The 17,138-nt window shown below is 42.8% G+C and overlaps 1 protein-coding gene across 3 annotated transcripts in view; it reads right to left on the bottom strand.

The window, feature by feature from the left end:
• Positions 1–2,185: 2,185 nt before the first annotated feature.
• The window catches only part of MCOLN2 (mucolipin TRP cation channel 2), a 64,065-nt gene continuing 49,112 nt past the window's right edge, over positions 2,186–17,138 (bottom strand). For all 3 annotated transcript variants that reach the window (XM_061411410.1, XM_061411412.1, XM_061411413.1), the window contains exons 12-14: positions 7,334–7,540; positions 5,411–5,532; positions 2,186–2,998 (exon numbers count right to left, since the gene is read on the bottom strand). In XM_061411410.1, the coding sequence (XP_061267394.1) occupies positions 2,962–2,998; positions 5,411–5,532; positions 7,334–7,540 (366 nt within the window). In that variant the 3' untranslated portion in view covers positions 2,186–2,961. The remainder of the gene's footprint in view (positions 2,999–5,410; positions 5,533–7,333; positions 7,541–17,138) is intronic.

Raw genomic sequence — 17,138 nt, 5'->3', positions numbered from 1 at the left:
TTTAGACACTGAATTGATCTTTGCCCCCAGGACAAAGATGGATGTGGGTATCTACTCACCTAGAGGCCTAACAAAGTTCACCAAAACTGGTGAGCTCTCTTCAAAGTCAAGATCTTCCTGGCTTGCCCAGGTGATAGATTTGTACATGTGTAGACCATGCAAGAAAAGCTTTTGAAAGATCTAATATTCACTGAGCACTTATAAGTCATGCCCAGTTCTACTCACTTTACATTTGACTCATTTAATCCCTGCAATCCCCACTTTACAGGTGAAGAAACCAAGGCTGGTGTGACCTGTCCAAGGAGACTCAGATAGTAGGAGGACAGGCACCCTGGCAGACTAAATGGCTTAACATCTTCACTCCCCCATGATCCCATGGAACCTACTTACTAATACAAACGGGGCAGAAAATAAAAACTAAGAATGGCTCAGGTTTCAGTGTTCAACGTCAGGCTTCGCATGAATTACCTGACTTAAATGCCAATCCCACAGTTTGTTGAGGTTTCATCACTTAGAAGCTGGAAGTAACTTGCCCAAGCACCGAAGTACAGGGTAAACTGGGATTTTAGCTGTCTAGATGTGGTATGGACACATGATGAAAGTGTGGGTGCATGGAGAGAGAAGTGGGGGGACCAGAAAAGTCCTGGGAGGGGCTTGATGGGGAGGAGCAGGAGACAATGAGGGAGAGTCCTGTAATGAACGTCCTACTTAATTAAAATCTTACTCTTCATCAGTAACTTTAAAATAGTTGACCCCTAAGATAGTTCAGGTATGAACTAAATCTATGCATGAAGTGATCTTAATCACAAGTCATTATCATAAATATTTATTAATTCCTACAAATTAGCCCCTCTATCTCCTTCACTTTGCCTTTAAGAAAGTGAGCAATCCCTTTTGAAGACCAGATAGTAAGTTGATAGAAATGTGATCTGAATTTTTCACTAGGTAGATGTTAAAAAACAGTACATTTAAAAAAATTAGTAGTAGTTCAATGAAGTGAAAATCACCCATGACCTTTCCTTACCAGCCCAAGTCAGTAGGCCTAAGAATGTTACATCAGGCTTTGAGGAAATCACTGCAAGCCATGGAGGTATGTTCTATAAGAACTGTGATCCCATAATGAAACCAAGAGGCAGAAAGAATGAGTCTCCTAACTTTCAGTGAACTCTCCAAGTGGAAGCGTAGGAAAGGAAAGAAAATGGTTTGTCCCAGATATGTCTATTAGCAGAGTTAAAAGAAAATATTGTTCAATAAAATCCAAATAGATAATAGAGTTGTCAAGGTGACAATTGTTTAAAAGCTTTAAAAAGAGAGAAAACAATGTTTCTACAGACACAGGGTAACCTTGAAAAAAGATTTTTCTTCCTGAAAGTGTTTTGTTCAGCTGGAGGGAAAAGAAATAAAAGGAAACATGAAAGCCAATGAAAGAAAAACATGAGCATGGAAGACCATCATTAATCTTCAATTCAAATTGTATAAAAGGCATTAATAGCAATTCTATTCAGAGATAAATGATGTACTGGGGGTATATTTGGGGTGAATAAGTGAGCTAATTGCACAATGATTCTGCATGGGGATGACCCTAGAAATACGGGTTGCCACTGCCACTGCCAAGTCGCTTCAGTTGTGTCTGACTCTGTGCAACCCCAGAGACGGCAGTCCACCAGGCTCCCCCGTCTCTGGGATTCTCCAGGCAAGAACACTGGAGTGGGTTGCCATTGCCTTCTCCAATGCATGAAAGTGAAAAGTGAAAGTGAAGTCACTCAGTCGTGTCCGACTCCTAGCGACCCCATGGACTGTAGCCCACCAGGCTCCTCCATCCATGAGATTTGCCAGGCAAGAGTACTGGAGTGGGTTGCCATTGCCTTCTCCGAGAAATACGGGTTAAATAGTCTTTAATTTAAAACTTGAATGTAACAACATTTTTTTTGTAAGTAAAGAAGTTTATAACTAAAATGATAAGTTTAGCAAAGTATTTTGTGGTTAGACCTGAGTTGTGTCTGACTCTTTGTGACCCCATGGACTGTAGCCTGCCAGGCTCCCATGTCCATGGAATTCTCCAGGCAAGGATACTGGAGTGGGTAGCTGTTCCCTTCTCCAGGGGATCTTCCCAACCCAGGGATTGAACCCAGGTCTCTCACATTGCAGATTCTTTACTGTCTGAGCCACCAGGGAAGGCCAATAGTTCCATATGTTGTGATAAAAATAAATTTAATTTATTTTGGGAAAAAATACCACCTTCCTTGCTTGACAAGGGTAAATTCCCACCACAGTGGAGTTCAGGTGTTAAAATGAGTGACCACTGCTGTAGTATAATGTCCACATGTCCTGGGTGTACAATCAACAAGGAGCATAAGTGACAAGGTGTCCAAATGACTGTTTCCAATTCTTCCCACTGACTTTACCAACAGTTTCTTCAGATCACTCTGAGAAGACCATAGGAAAACATAGGCCAAGAAACGTCCACTGCAAGAGGCTTTTTTGTTGACTTAAGTGTAATCTTTACATGGCTTAATAGTTCTCCAGCATTGAGTTTCTAGGTTGGTATTGCAACCAATTTCTGTCTTGTGCAGACCATGGATCAAGAAATGTCTTCTAACCCAAGAATCACTTTTAAGACAAACCCATATTTGATGATAAACTCACATCTTCAAATACACGGCTTTAAATACCATTGTTTTACACACTCTGAAATATGACATCATAATTTAAAACACCAAGACAGAATTTCACTTCTCTATGACACTAATGCCCAGGAGGTGACTGTGGTCTATTCTTCATCATTCAAGTTTATAAAAAGGAACTTTGGAACTTCAGTTCTATTCAGCCAGCTGACAGTCAGTCCTCTTTCCCCATCCACAATCGGTATTTTTGGAAGTGCTGGTCCAAGCCATTTGGGGCTCCTCTACATTGTCATTCAATATGGAGACCTGAAACTTGATCATCATCAGCAGGAGGATTTTAGTTAATAAGTATCAAATGGTCATCACTTCTATTCCTGTAACAGAAAGGGGGAGAAGTAGAGAAAAGAGAGCAATAACTTAAAACTCTTTGAGATGGAACAGGAATACATGCTCTATCATGTAGGCGTACATAAGTTACTGACATGCTGAGTGCAACATATAAGTGGAAGAAAAGGACAATTTACATTATTTGGGGTTTGACTAGATGCTTCTGGCAATTTTGAGGAGCTGTCCACCCTCCATCTCCATGGCTAGAACTGCATATTTTCCTCCTTCACTATGGTAGAGAAGGGGAAAGATTAACTGCATCTTCTCAAACCAGCACAGCCCTCCAGAGAACCAGACCAGAAGTATACCTCCCCATAGAACCAGAAGAGAGAAGCTACTTGTTCCACCCTGATGATACCACAGAGGGACCCAGAGGCTTAGGAAAGGTCACGGGACACATTCAGTAATTGGCAGGATCCAAAATGAAAACCCCAGTGTTCTGACCATCAGGCTAGAGGCTCTGTCAATTATTCAAGAGAGAATGAGTCTGTGGTGGTTTTGCCGCTTTGGTTAAAGAAGAGCAACCTGGCTGTGCTCTGCAGGAGGCAGAGCTGTGATACTTGGGTTGTGTGTCATGGGCATTGGAAAGGGGCTCAGATACCAACACTTGTGATGCCTTTATGGTTCTTCTCCAACATGTACTCTCCAGTCATAAAATGAGTCCTAGACTCATAGAATTAAGTCGTCTTCCTCAATTTTATTTCATTCTTAAGTTTCCAGCTGTTAAACACATCCAGGTATATTTAATTTTCAATGATTTCAAAACCATCACTTGTTCCAAGGCCTCAGTACAACCCATTTCCCTCATTAGACCCTATGACCTTCACTGTTTCTGTGCAGGGTCTAGCCAGATCCCCCTGGATTCCAGGCTTTGATCCTATTATTCAGCTAAAACTGATCAAGCTGACTTCACCCATGGCCATCTTTGGTAACAGCCACTTCTGTTTCTATTTTTGATCTCCTCTTTTTTCAAAACTTTCAACATCCTGTTCTTCACTTGGTTTCCTTTGGTTGACCCTCCTGTTCTGCTAATTCTCTCATTGCTCACTATGAGCAGACTCTTCTTCGCACCAGACATACCTTCTCCACAAGCCTTAGTTCACCTTGGGGAAAACTGCCTGCTGATGTTGCTCTGTTCTCACCAGCCAGACTCAATCTTATCAGTCAGTCCTGCAGTTCACTCTTTAAATCTTTCACTTGTTTCATATGGCTGCACGAGAAATCATCTAACAACCCTCTGGGGCTTTTTTTGGTACAAACCAAGGTCCAAAAATCAAGCACCAAAAACCTATCCATTACTGTCCAGTGTTCACAACTATTTTACATTCTGAGATGATTTTTTTTTAATTTATGGTTAACTACAGATTAGAAAAGCAACTTTCTAATTAGAAAAGGTACCTTATGTAAGGTACCCCTTAGGAGGCAGCTGCCTATTAAGAAAATTAATTTCCCTTTATCCCTGCTTCCATGGCAACACTTTAATGCTCTGAGAGGATAAAATGTGATTGTAAAAACTTAACTCTTCTCAGAAGATCTCATTTCATATTTACTAGACATTATTTACAAGTGCTCCATCATACCATTTCAAATCCCAAGATGCAGTACGAATTGATTAACGAAAAATACATCCTGTGATTTTAAGTAGCAATTATGTTCTTCCTCTTCCTTCAGGACTCTGGTTTAGCGATGCTTCTCAAAAGACGCGAGTCGGGGATACTTCTAGCTAACAACCCCCATCCCTGACTTGCGATGAAAACAAACATGGGCACAGTTAAGATTTTCCTCATGTGTCCTCCATTCTGGTCCCCAACCCACTGTGTGGAGGTTTTGCCACTGAGGTCCGGACTATGTGAGTGCCCCGATGAATGGTGAGCAAAGAGCCATTGATCAATTGATTTGTGTTTGCAGCCAAGGACACACAGAGCCCCTCTCAAGCAGATTTTCTGCTCTGCTCAAGGAAGGTTACTTGAAACCTTCAAGTAACTGCATCTTGGGATTTGAAATGGTATGATGGAGCACTTCTAAATAATGTCTAGTAAATCGTGAAAAGGGGAAAACATCTTTGGCATTCCTGGAGCTACACCTATAAATGAAGGATTCTGACCTCTTCCTGTGGGCAGCCCACCCTCTTGCCTTCAGGGACATAATTCATGCCTTCTCATAACAGGCTTTAACATTCCCAAGAGACTCCAACCATGTCCTGTACCTTTGTACCTTGTTTTATAAGAAACAATAGATTTCTAAAGCCAAGTGCAGTGGGAGGAAAGAAAGGAGGGCTGCATTGTTTCCTCCAATCAGCTGATTTCTGACTGCAGCGTTTGCCCTGGGAGGACTCTTTGTTAAGGCAACAGAGCATCTCATCCTGGGAGCATGGAGACCTGACTCGACACAATACTGACCTCCTCAGACAGCAGATGCTGGACAGGAAGGCTGGTGACTCTTCCTGACACTTCTCTTTGCTACTACACTCCTTCAGGAATTCCTGAAGATCCGTGGCAGGAAACCCATTCTGTTGGTATTTCTTTAAAAAGTACACAATGTGGTTACCTTATTTATATAGCATGAGAAATTGCTCCCTTTGTCAACGAACCAAACCCACCTCTGCTAAAATAAAACTCTCCCACGTTGCAAGCTTGGATCTAAGAACTGATATTAACAATAATAATCAATCTCTGGGTCCCTTGAAAGCCAAGCCAGGGCTACCATGGGAACAGAGAGCCATTCGGAGGAAAACTCCAGAGAGCAAGCCTTAGTGTGGGAAGGGTTGTTGTTATTATGGTTTAGTTGCTAAGCCGTGCCTGACTCTTGTGACCCCATGGACTGTAGCCCACCAGGCTCCTCTGTCCATGGGGTTTCCCAGGCAAGAATACTGGAGTGGGTTGCCATTTCTTTCTCCAGGAGACCTTTCCGACCCAGGGATCTAAACCCCATCTCCTGCACTGACAGGCGGATTCTTTACCACTGAGCCACCAAGGAAGCCTAGAGGCATGTTAATTAAAGAGTGAAGGAAATAGCAGTCTAAAGCTTTCGTGTTCACTGCAAGCCCAAGAGAAACCTCCCCTTTCCCACACTGCCCATGTGGAGTTGGGCTGGGAAGTTTTATAGAAGCTGGTCGCTTAGGGAGGTAGAAGGCAGTAGGTTCCTCCAAGCAGACACAGAGACTCTGAGAGACCCCTCCCCTCGTGTTCAGTGAGATCATCCACCAGGTCACCAAGGCTTGGCACCCTCACAGGGACACTGCCACATCCAAGGACAGCACCCACACTGCGCAGGCCTGGCTCCTCTTCCCATGACCAGCCCCCCTGCAGCCAACCACCCATTCCTACAGGAACATGTGTCCCCTTCTGCACAAAATGCTCAGGAGTATTTCTAACGGACTGGCTTCTTCTGGGATAGTCTGAGAAGGTTCAAGAAGAGGACAACACCATAGGACATGGACATGGAATCCCTGGTTGCTCAGATGCTGGCCCCAAACAGGGTGCTGGCTCCAAGCACGACCACCTGCTGTGGAGACATCACCGCCCGAGTTTACAGGACTTCCTTCATGCTACAGATCAGTTAAATGGACCCAGTCTGAAAGGACACAGGGTCCACTGGGTAGCTTAGGAAGGTAGGAGGCTAAACAGCCACAAAAACCTTAGATTTGTAACTTAAAGGAAACCTGCATCACACGAGTGGCATCCAGTGTTTGAGGGGTGCCCACATCTGGACAGTTGTCAGGAAGATGGTCACCCCTTATCACTGAAACTTAGCACTCAAAGCCCAAGTTCCAGGACAGGCACGTACACCTGTAAGCACTAAGATCCACAGCCCAACTACCTAATTTACCAAATTCGGCCCATCCTTACGGGCTTCCCCTGTGGCTCAGTGGTAAAGAATCTGCCTGCAATGCAGGAGATGGGGGTTCGATCCCTGGGTCGGGAAGATCCACTGAAGGAGGGTATGACAGCCCACTCCAGTATTCTTGCCTGGAGAATCCCATGGACAGAGGAGCCTGGCGGGTTATAGTCCATAGGGTCACTTAGAGTCAGACACAACTGAAGCGACTTAGCAGGCAGGCAGGCCCATCTTTACCCATTTCCTTTCTCTTTTCCACTATACCTCCAAACCAGTCCACCCCAATCTGGGCACCAAGGACAATGTCCTAAATGCATATTTAAAATGAACCCCCAGCATCTAAAAAGTTTCTTTTCTACAAAATCTCAAAAATCTAAGTAAAACTATAGTATTTTAAGTAAGTAAAAAACTATAGTATTTTCCTATGTTCCAATCTATACAGAATTTGCAATAGTTTTTGGTAGGAAATAATGATAACTGCTTACCTTAATGGTGTCATAAGAGTCTGTAATAATTGCAATGAAAAGGCTGAGAATCATGTATATGAAAAGGCTGATGAAGGAATATAAATACAGGCGACTGAACAGCCACACCAAGTGGCTCTTCTGCTGGATGTGAGCAAAGGTCGCATACATGTCATCACCGTTGACCAGAGAAAACAGACACTCAGCAACTGTGTTCAGATTTTCAAACTGTGGAGGAGGGAGACCAAAAGTAGTCTGAGATATGCTAGCCAACGAAGTAGAGAAGTATCTAGTCAGCTGGTTTTGTTGAAGACGTTGTTGCTGCCATTCTTATTACAATTAACATTCACTTTAGGGCACCTGGAATACCATGCATTGCAAATTGTTACTCAAAACTCTCCTCTACATTCACAAAGATAATTTCTTGGCACCTCTCTCAGTTTTTTCCCTTTGCACTCTTTCTGTTGTTGTTGTTCAGATGCTAAGTCATGTTTGACTCTTTGCAACCCCATGGACTGTGGCACCCATGCTTCCCTATCCTCTGTCTCTCAGAGTTTGCTCAAACTCATGTCCATTGAGTCAATAATGCCATCCAACCATCTCATCCTCTGTCACCCCCTTCTCTTCCTGCCTTCAGTCTTTCCCAGCATCAGGGTCTTTTCCAATGACTTTTTATATATTTGTGATCATGTCACCTGACAATTTTGGATCAGATTTTTCTTTCTTTTCTACTTAACACAGTCTTGTATTATTCATACCCAGAGATGATTTGTTGGAAATGTCAACTGTAACTATTTCCCTTTCACTGGACATCCTAATCATGTTTGCTCTTGTAAAGAACAATGCAAATCACACTTCTCGGCACTGAGTTTTTTCCTATTATTAGGTCTCAGTATCAACTTTTTTTTTTTTTTGGCCATGTGTGGTCTTCACCGTTGTACTGGCTTTTCTCTAGTTGCAGTGAGCAGGGGCTGCACTCTAGTTGCGATGTGCAGGCTTCTCGTTGAGGTGGCTCCTCTCATTGTGAAGTGGGAGCTCCTCCCATTGCGGAGCGGGGGCTCCTCTCTTGCGGAGCGGGGGCTCCTCCCATTGCGGAGCGGGGGCTCCCCTCATTGCGGAGCGGGGGCTCAGTAGTTGTGGTGCATGTGCTTAGTTGCTCTGCAGCAGGTGAGGTCTTCCCAGATGAGGGATCGAACCAGTGTCTCCTGCATGGGCAGGCAGATTCTTCATCACTGAGCCACCAGGGAAGCCCACGATTAACATTTTAAGGCTAAAATCTGCTAAACTGCTTTCTGAAAGAACTGCAGAGCACCAGCAAAGGTGGAAGGGCCAGAGACAGAGGCTCAAGAAAATTGGTTTCTTTGTAGCCTTTCCAACCATGGATTCAGATAATTTTCGAGCCTTAAAAGCTAAAGATTACCAGAGGTGGGAAAGTGCATTAGAATGAATGATCATGGTGTGTCTTCTGAGGGCTCCCCCGCTAACAGTGGACTGGCCACTGCCAAGAAACCTAACACCTGTGGCGGAGCTGGGTGGGCTGCCTAAGAAGTGGCCCTCAGAAGTCAGGCCTGAAAGCCGAGGTGCTCATCAGTGAGAGGAGGAAGATAAATTTGCTCAGTGAATATGGAGGGAACAGGTGCAGAGCCTAAAGAGTGGTTGGAGAGTGAGTATGTGCTGTGCTCACAGAGCCTTGTCTGGGCTTCTAAATATTTCAGACTAATCCCGCCTTCCCTGGAGAAGAGTGAAAACTTGGACAGAAGAGGGATAGGATCTGCTCTCTGTTTCCATGGCACGTGAAAATCTCCTAGAATGAGAAGCTCAGGGGCCAGGGTGCCAGTTGGACAGAGTGCAGGGGCCCAGAACTGCAAGGAATCCAGAGGAAAGTGGGGAGAAAGTAAGCCCAGGAGGGTGGGGGAAGAACCTCGGATGGACTCTGTTCCAGACAAGGCCAGTTTAAGGGGCGGGTAGAGGCAGGGACAGGAGGTAATTAGCAAGAGGCTGACTGAACACCTGAAGCCCTGGGGGCAGAGCTGGGCAGGGGCTGGTGTGGAATGCCCCAGGAGGCTCGCAGCCCCCACCCGGCTTATGTGCTTGACCACCAGCTGCCATATCCACAGAAAGTAAACAGCAAGTGCTTAATGAATGAAGTCTCTGAGGTCAGAGAGTTAAACATTAGATGAGTGTGAAAAGTTTCTATGTGAAGAATGATAATGACTTAATAGGCAAAAGGCGATTAAAAGTTTTCAGAAATGCAGATACAACAGGTTGCTGTAAAGCTGAAACAGAACCTATTCTGTCCTTAGCGGGAGGAGGGGCCAGTACATCCATCAAGCCAGCGTGTGTGGCTGTGGGGACAAGTCCCTGTGAATGTCTCTGGGACATTTCCAGTTCGGAGCTGTGTTATCAATATGGATTCACATGCAACACAATAATAGCTCCCACCAGCTGAGCCCAGAAAATGGGCTTCCCTTCCAAATTTCTCTATCTCTGTCTCCCATTGCAGCCTCCTACCAGAAAAAGATTACTCCAAAATAATCAAGTGCTTAAAACTATGTGTTGTTTATATGTGAAATCTAAAATACAACACAAAAGAAACCTATCTGTGGAATAGAGACATAGAGACTGTTTTCTATGTCAGACAGACTCACTGACATAGAGAACAGATTTGTGGTTACTAAGAGGAGGGGGCTGGAGGAGGGCTGGAGTGGAAGGTTGGGGTTAGCAGGTGTAAGCAATTATATATAGAATGGATAAACAACAAAGTCTACTATATAGCACAGGGAACCTCGATAAACCACATGGAAAAGAATATTTAAAGAAAGAATCTATATATATGTATAACAGTCATGTTGCTGTACAGCAGAAATTAACTAACACTGTAAATCAACTATACTTCAATTAAAAAAAAAAAAGCAGTGTGTTGAATGAATTTCTTTTTCCTGCTCTGCTCTCTAATAAGGTTTGTCTGTTTGTATAGTGTTTCTCTAACCCACTCTTTCTACCCCCTCTCTGATGTCACACTTAAATATTTATTACAGAAAACTCCAGGGAAGTCTTTCTCACTCCAACCTCTTCGGCCTCCAGTCTAAGCTGCAGTAAATTCTAAACTTCAAAGAACATAGCCTTCAGATCGTTTCTCTTGCTTAACAATAATGCAAAGTCTGGAGGCAAAGTAAAAATCCAAACCAAGAACCCTGGAGTAAGTTCCTCGTTTATGGGGCCTCATGCCATCCCTTGAATGGCAGTGTCAAGATCGTGTGTCTGCCTCCTCTCACAACACCTGGGTCACCTCTCTGGGATTTATTCTCTTCATCTGGTACATCCGTCATCGTCTCTGTCCAACGAAGCCAGTGTTGAAGGGCTATTTCAGTCTTACATCAAGACAGACCGCCCTGGCAGCTCTAATTTGTTCTCTATAACAGTAAGAACCACAGAAGAAACTACTGGTTTCTAATTGTTGTCTGCATACTTCTCTGTACCCCAACCAGCTAGCAAACTCCCAGTCCATGACAGATTCACGGGGTAAATTCTGTAACCAAGGGAGAGCATACAGACATACCCCAAATAAGAATCATGCCCATGGCTTTGCTACATCGGCAACAACTCTGAAGACCTGGACTAAAGTCACTCTCCACAGAGATCTGGAGGGAACATCCATTGGAGCAAATCACTTATTAATATGCAGATAATTTAATAATAAGACAGGCAGTTCCCAGAGTAACTAGTTTCCACCCCACCACTGGCCTTAAGACAATGTGGTTCAAGTTGGTTTCTATGAACATCAATTACAACTCTGATAGCACCATTAATAATCCATATTCCTTGGGACTTCCCTGGTGGCACAGTGGTTTAGAATCCACCTGCCAGTGCAGGGGACATGGGTTTGATCCCTGGTCCAGGAAGACTCCACATGCCAAGGAGCAACTAAGCTCATGTGCGCAACTACGAAGCCCATGTGCCCTGGAGCCCTCACAAGGCAGCAAGAGACACCACCACAGTGAGCAGCCCGAGCACTGCAACACAGAGCAGACCCCACTCGCTACAGCTAAAGAAAGTCCGCGAAAAGCAATGAAGGCCCAGCAGAACCAAAAATTAATTACTTAAAAAAAATTTTTAATCCGTATTTCTCAGTTTCTCTTGGAAACTGGCCAATTCCTTTCTTTAGTGTCAAGAACGTCCAGCAGTCTGTGTTTCAAGTTCTAGAACTGCGAGTTGGTGGGCACAGTGCAAATTCATCCCTTAGTTTCCTGTACAGTTACTTAGAATCAGTTTGGACATAATATGCATCTCAGCATTTTTTATCTCCCTCTTATATTTAGCGTTATTTATCTCCCTCTTCTCTGGGCACATGAGATTTATTTTAACCTACCAAAAAGTTAAATAGAGACCTAATAAGGTAAGTAAATGGTACATACTCTACCATTTCATACCATAAGAAGTGGCTGTGAGCTAGTTTCAGTGGCCAAGATCCACAGTATAAGTTAGCTTTAAAAATACCTAATGTGAAGAACAGTATGGAGGGTCTTTTAAAAACTAGAGTTACCATTTGATACAGAAACCCACTCCTGGGCATATATCCAGAGAAAAGTCTAATTCAAAAAGATATATGCATTCCAATATTTGTAGCATTTACAACAGCCAAAACATGGAACATGGAAGCAACTCAAATGTCATCAACAGATGAATGGATAAAGAAGATATATATATAAAATGGAATATTATTCAGCCATAAAAAGATGAAATAATGCCATTTCCAACAATATGGATGGACTTAGAGATTATCATACTAAGTAAGTCAGACAGAGACAGACAAATATCACATGATAGCTTATATGTGGATTCCACTTACATGTGGAAACTAAAATACAATATAAATGATCTTATTTACAAAACAGAAATAGACTCATAGACATAGAAAATAAACTTATGGTTACCAAAGGGAAAAGGGGAGGAGGATAAATTAGGAAATTGGAATTAACAGGTACACACTACTATATCGGAGAAGGCGATGGCACCCCACTCCAGTACTCCTGCCTGGAAAATCCCATGGATGGAGGAGCCTGGAAGGCTGCAGTCCATGGGGTCGCTGAGGTTCGGACACGACTGAGCAAAACAAGTAGGACCTACTATATAGCATAGGGAACTGTATTGAATATATTGTGATACCTATGATGGAAAAGAATCTGAAAAAGAATATATATATGTGTGTGTATGTATAACTGAATCATTTTGCTGTATACTTGAAACACTGTAAATCAATTATGTTGTTTAGTTGCTAAGTTGTGTCCAACACTTTTATGACCCCATGGACTGTAACTCGCCAGGCTCCTCTGTCCATGGGATTTCCCAGGCAAGAACACTGGAATGGGTTGCCATTCCTTCTCCAAATCAACCATACTTCAATTTTTAAAAAATAGAGATTAAAAAAATACCCAAGGTAAAGAGAAATAAGGTCCTAATGTGCCTCCAGGCTACAGATGCATTCCTAGGAAATTTCTTTGGTTCTCACAAGTTTGTAAGTCCCCAGAAAGCAGGTACTGCTATGTCTCTGTTTCTCGTCATTCAGCAAACTTGCTAAGCCCTTACTATGTTCTAGGTACCACACTTGACATGAGGAATGCAAAAAGCAATAATCCATGGTCCCTGTCCTCTAAGAATTTGGGCTAGAAGAATCTGACAGTGTTGGGGGCACAGTAGATGCTGAATAAATATCAAATGGATATCTCCTCAAAGAGTCTCCACAGGCTCCAGGCTACCACAGTGAAAACCCAAGCATTCGTTCCCACAAATGATCATTGTTCAATTGAGTCAAAAAGAACTTCCATGTGAATGAAAGCACAAATTGCAATGGCTTATGTCAGAGAGTGACATAAAAATTTGCTTCAAGAGTTGGTGCTAAGAGTCTCATGTAGCATTCATATAAAATGTTTTAACTAGCTAATAGTTGTTTTGAATAAGAGAGGTGCTTGGATAAAACCAGAGGCCTTGAAAGCAAGAAGGTATAACTCTGGTGCCACTGAAATTTTACCCATGGCATCAGCGAAGACCAGTGATTTTTCAATGCTTTGTCTTTTCATTTGAAAAATGGGGACAATAAATGCAAGACTGCGGTATATTCCTCAGAAAGTACTCTGGAAATGTCAAAGCCACGTTACAATTATGTTCTTCCAGTCCTCATCTTGAATTATTAAACAGCAACAGGCTCCAGCCCACCATGCTCACACATTTTGAAAGGGCGTTGTGCCAATGTCCATTAGTGCTGGAGTAAACGTTGGCAGGACACTTGTATTTTTATTCTCTTTCAGTTGAGCCATTGAAATCTATGTCTAACAGGAAACCCAGAAGCTAAAACGTGGGATTCCTGCTGCCAGACAAGCATCAGGGTGAAATTCCGGTTTTTCTGATATCTTCTCTTTAGAGTTTTTTGTTTGTTTAAAGAGCGATTGAGCTTCTACACCCAAGCTAGCTGTGATTCTAGAAATTCTAGAAAATGCTCACTATGGTGCCGTCCAGCTTTCAGGCAATACTTGAAGGTCTTCTGATTCAACAGATAGTGACTGACTGGCAGAACCTGACATTTTTGACCATTTGGATTGGTTTGGAGAGAGATGTGCAGGGGGAGTAAACAATTTTAACTTTAGACCCAAAGAAGAAGCAATATGCAGAAGAAAAAACTGAAGTCCAAAACCAAAGTGAAGGTTTTCTCTAACTATTGAGCAGTGCAGCCACTGAATTAACTCAACTCTGTGTTTTCCAAATAGATCAGCTTGGTTAGGAATGGGAGATAGAAGCCATAAACAGACCTGCTATACAACCCCAGAGATATAATTCTTATCTCTCTACTCCTCCAGGGGAGAAGTGAGATTAACTAAGAGACATAAGTCAAGGGGTGAAACATCCAATATCGCAGCACCAGCTCCGGGTGACTATGGAACATCTGAAGAATAGCCAGTCCAGGCTGACGTGTGCTGTCAGGACAAAATGCCCACCAGATCTCAAAGACTCGGTGCCTAAAAAAGGAATGTAAAATACCTCAATGTTTTATATTGAATACAGGCTGAAGTCATATTTGAAATATATTGGATTAAATAAAATGCATAATTAAAATCAATTTCATCCATTTCTCCGAAAAAAATTTTAATGTGGCTACTAGAAAAAATTTAAAAGTACAGACATGGCTCTCATTTGTAGCTCTCATATTTTTCTTGGATAGTGCTGATCCTCTGGACTCTTTGAAAGGACAGAACGGAAGAAATGAAAATACAGTTAAGACTCACAAAGCAAAGAACACCATTTTTCACAAGGTAACCTTGACACATATTGAAAGAAAGAAGACTAATGACTCGGCTTTCCTCTCATGGTCGATCCACTCTTGAGTCAGACTAAATGCTCTTTTGTAATGATTTGTTCTAGGTAATGCCAAGAAAAGAAAAGAAGAAAAGCCTTCAGCTTATTGGTCAAATGATGTGTATTAAGGTAAAGGTGACCTGGGTGTGAATCCTATCTCAGCCATTCACTAACTATTCAACCCCAGGAATCTAACTTATTAAGATCCTTATTTTCTGTCTAAAGATAAGAATATTTCCCACAGTGTTAATGGGAGGGCTAACAGACCAAGGGAGGAAAAGAACATGGGCACCTTATCTATTTAGCACATAGCACTTGAGAATGGTAGCTAGTTTGGTAAAATTAAAACAACATTTCTGAGCATCTTCCAGAACAATGATGGGATAGGGAAGATGTGTGCCTGACTCTTTGCAACCCCATGGACTGTAACCTGCCAGGCTCCTCTGTCCATGGGGATTCTCCAGGCAAGAATCCTGGAGTGGGTTGCCATCATACCCTTCTCCAGGGGATCTTCCAGACCCAGGGGTCGACCCCATGTCTCTTAAGTCTCCTGCATTGGCAGGCGGGTTCTTTACCACTAGTGCCACCAGGGAAGGTAGAGAACCATTAATAGCCACAGGACCACTGGATAAATTCACTGGCCGTGGAAGAGCAGCATTTATTCCACATGGTGCAACACTGCCCTCTTGTGACAAAAACGTGGTAAAGCATTCAGACCAGGAGGCAAGGAAGAAAAAAGTTAATTTTCCTGGGCAGCAAGACAATAAATTCTCCAGATCAGAGAGATCATATCAAAGAACGGTTTTTACTGATGAGCCACCTTTAAATCAGTGGGCTAGAACTGGAAGAGCAGTAAGATGATCAAGATTTGCTAATAATCCAGAGATGGTCACTTTGTTGACTATACAGTTTTTCAAATAGGAAAATGGTAATTCTCTTTGGACAAATTAAGTGTAACGCTTGAAGAGGAGAAAGTCTGGGTGGATTCCAAGTTACTAGGATTTATTTTAGTAGGAAAATACCAAAAGTTTGCGTTCTATGGATTGCTCAATTTTTGTGAAGAGTTTATAAACCAGATTTGATCATGGTTTTTTTTGTTTTTTTTTTTTTTAATGCAACTATCAAGGTCAAAACTTAAAGCTGAGCTGTATACCAGTGTCAATACAATCCTTTACATCTTTACTTTTCTCCTTGTAGGAAACCTAAGTCAAAATGACTACCCTGGGCTGTTGACAAAATTAAATGAAAGAGAAGAGAGAAATGCTTAGCATTGCCTCAAGTGTTAGCTGCTATTATTTATATTTTTGTTGTTTCTATTGTCCCAATTGCCAAAGGCCCATGGGGGGGAAAAAAACTATAAGATGCAATCATTGCTTTACTTTTTTGGTTTGAAAACAAAGCCTACCAAATTTCATTTCCTGCTCTATCTTTGAATCAAATTTATCATTTTAAAACAAGAACATCTGGAGAAGGAAATGGCAACCCACCGAGGTACTCTTGCCTGGGATATCCCATGGACAGAGGAGCCTGGTGGGCTACAGTCCATGGGGTCGCAAAGAGTTGACACAACTGAGCAAGTATCCAGTCATTTTTAAGGGGAGGAAACAGTCTCAGGAAAGTTGAGACGCTTGCCAAAGGCCCCAGAGCTTTTGATGGCAGAGCCAGAACTATGCAGGCTTCTTGATCCTGGCCTCTCTCACCAGATATACGTATAGAAAACTAGAATCTAAAATATGCCTGAGAGCTTCCCTGGTGGCTCAGTGTTAAAGAATCCACCTGCCAATGCAAGAGATGCGAGTTCCATCCCTGGTCCGGCAAGATCCCAACGTGCACTGGAGAAGCTAAGCTCCTGGGCCACAGCTGCTGAGCCTGTGCTCTGGAGCCTGGGAGCTGCAACTCCTGAGCCCAGGTGCTGCAACAACTGAAGCCCGAGCATCCTAGACCCCGTGCTTGGCAACGAAAAGCCACCACAGTGAGAAGCCCACACGTTACAATCAGAGAGAAGCCCTGGCTCACTGCCACTACAGAAAAGCCCACACAGCATTGAAGACCCTGCACGGCCGTAAATAAATAAAATCATTTAAAAAGAAAAAACAAGAACATCTGAACATAACTTTGTTGTCCTTGAAATTATGATACTGACTGCAGCCCAGTAATAGTTAAGAATTCAGATACTGAACTTTAATAAGGCAGTAAGATGACGCTGAAATCAAAGCCCCTTGCAAAGGCAAGAGGTGTTATCTTTCTAATCATAACTAACGTGGTCATTCTGGGAGTCTTTATCCTCCTCCATCCATCCTCCTCAGTTAATCTGGATGAAAACTGTAACCCCTAGGACTTTGAAATGCTTTTCCTTACTTAATTTTCATTTTTATTATAGTGACTTCATGTACAAACACTTCTTCTGTGGTATCCAGCTGGGTTCACATGTGACCCCTTAAGCCAGCCCAGACAACCATGAAATAAATGTGCTCTCTGG

This window comes from Bos javanicus, chromosome 3 (genome assembly GCF_032452875.1).
Source record: "Bos javanicus breed banteng chromosome 3, ARS-OSU_banteng_1.0, whole genome shotgun sequence".
In the NCBI taxonomy this organism is placed as follows: domain Eukaryota; kingdom Metazoa; phylum Chordata; class Mammalia; order Artiodactyla; family Bovidae; genus Bos; species Bos javanicus.
The sequence above is the reverse complement of the archived record's forward strand: the minus strand, read 5'-3'. Positions and strand labels throughout refer to the sequence as shown.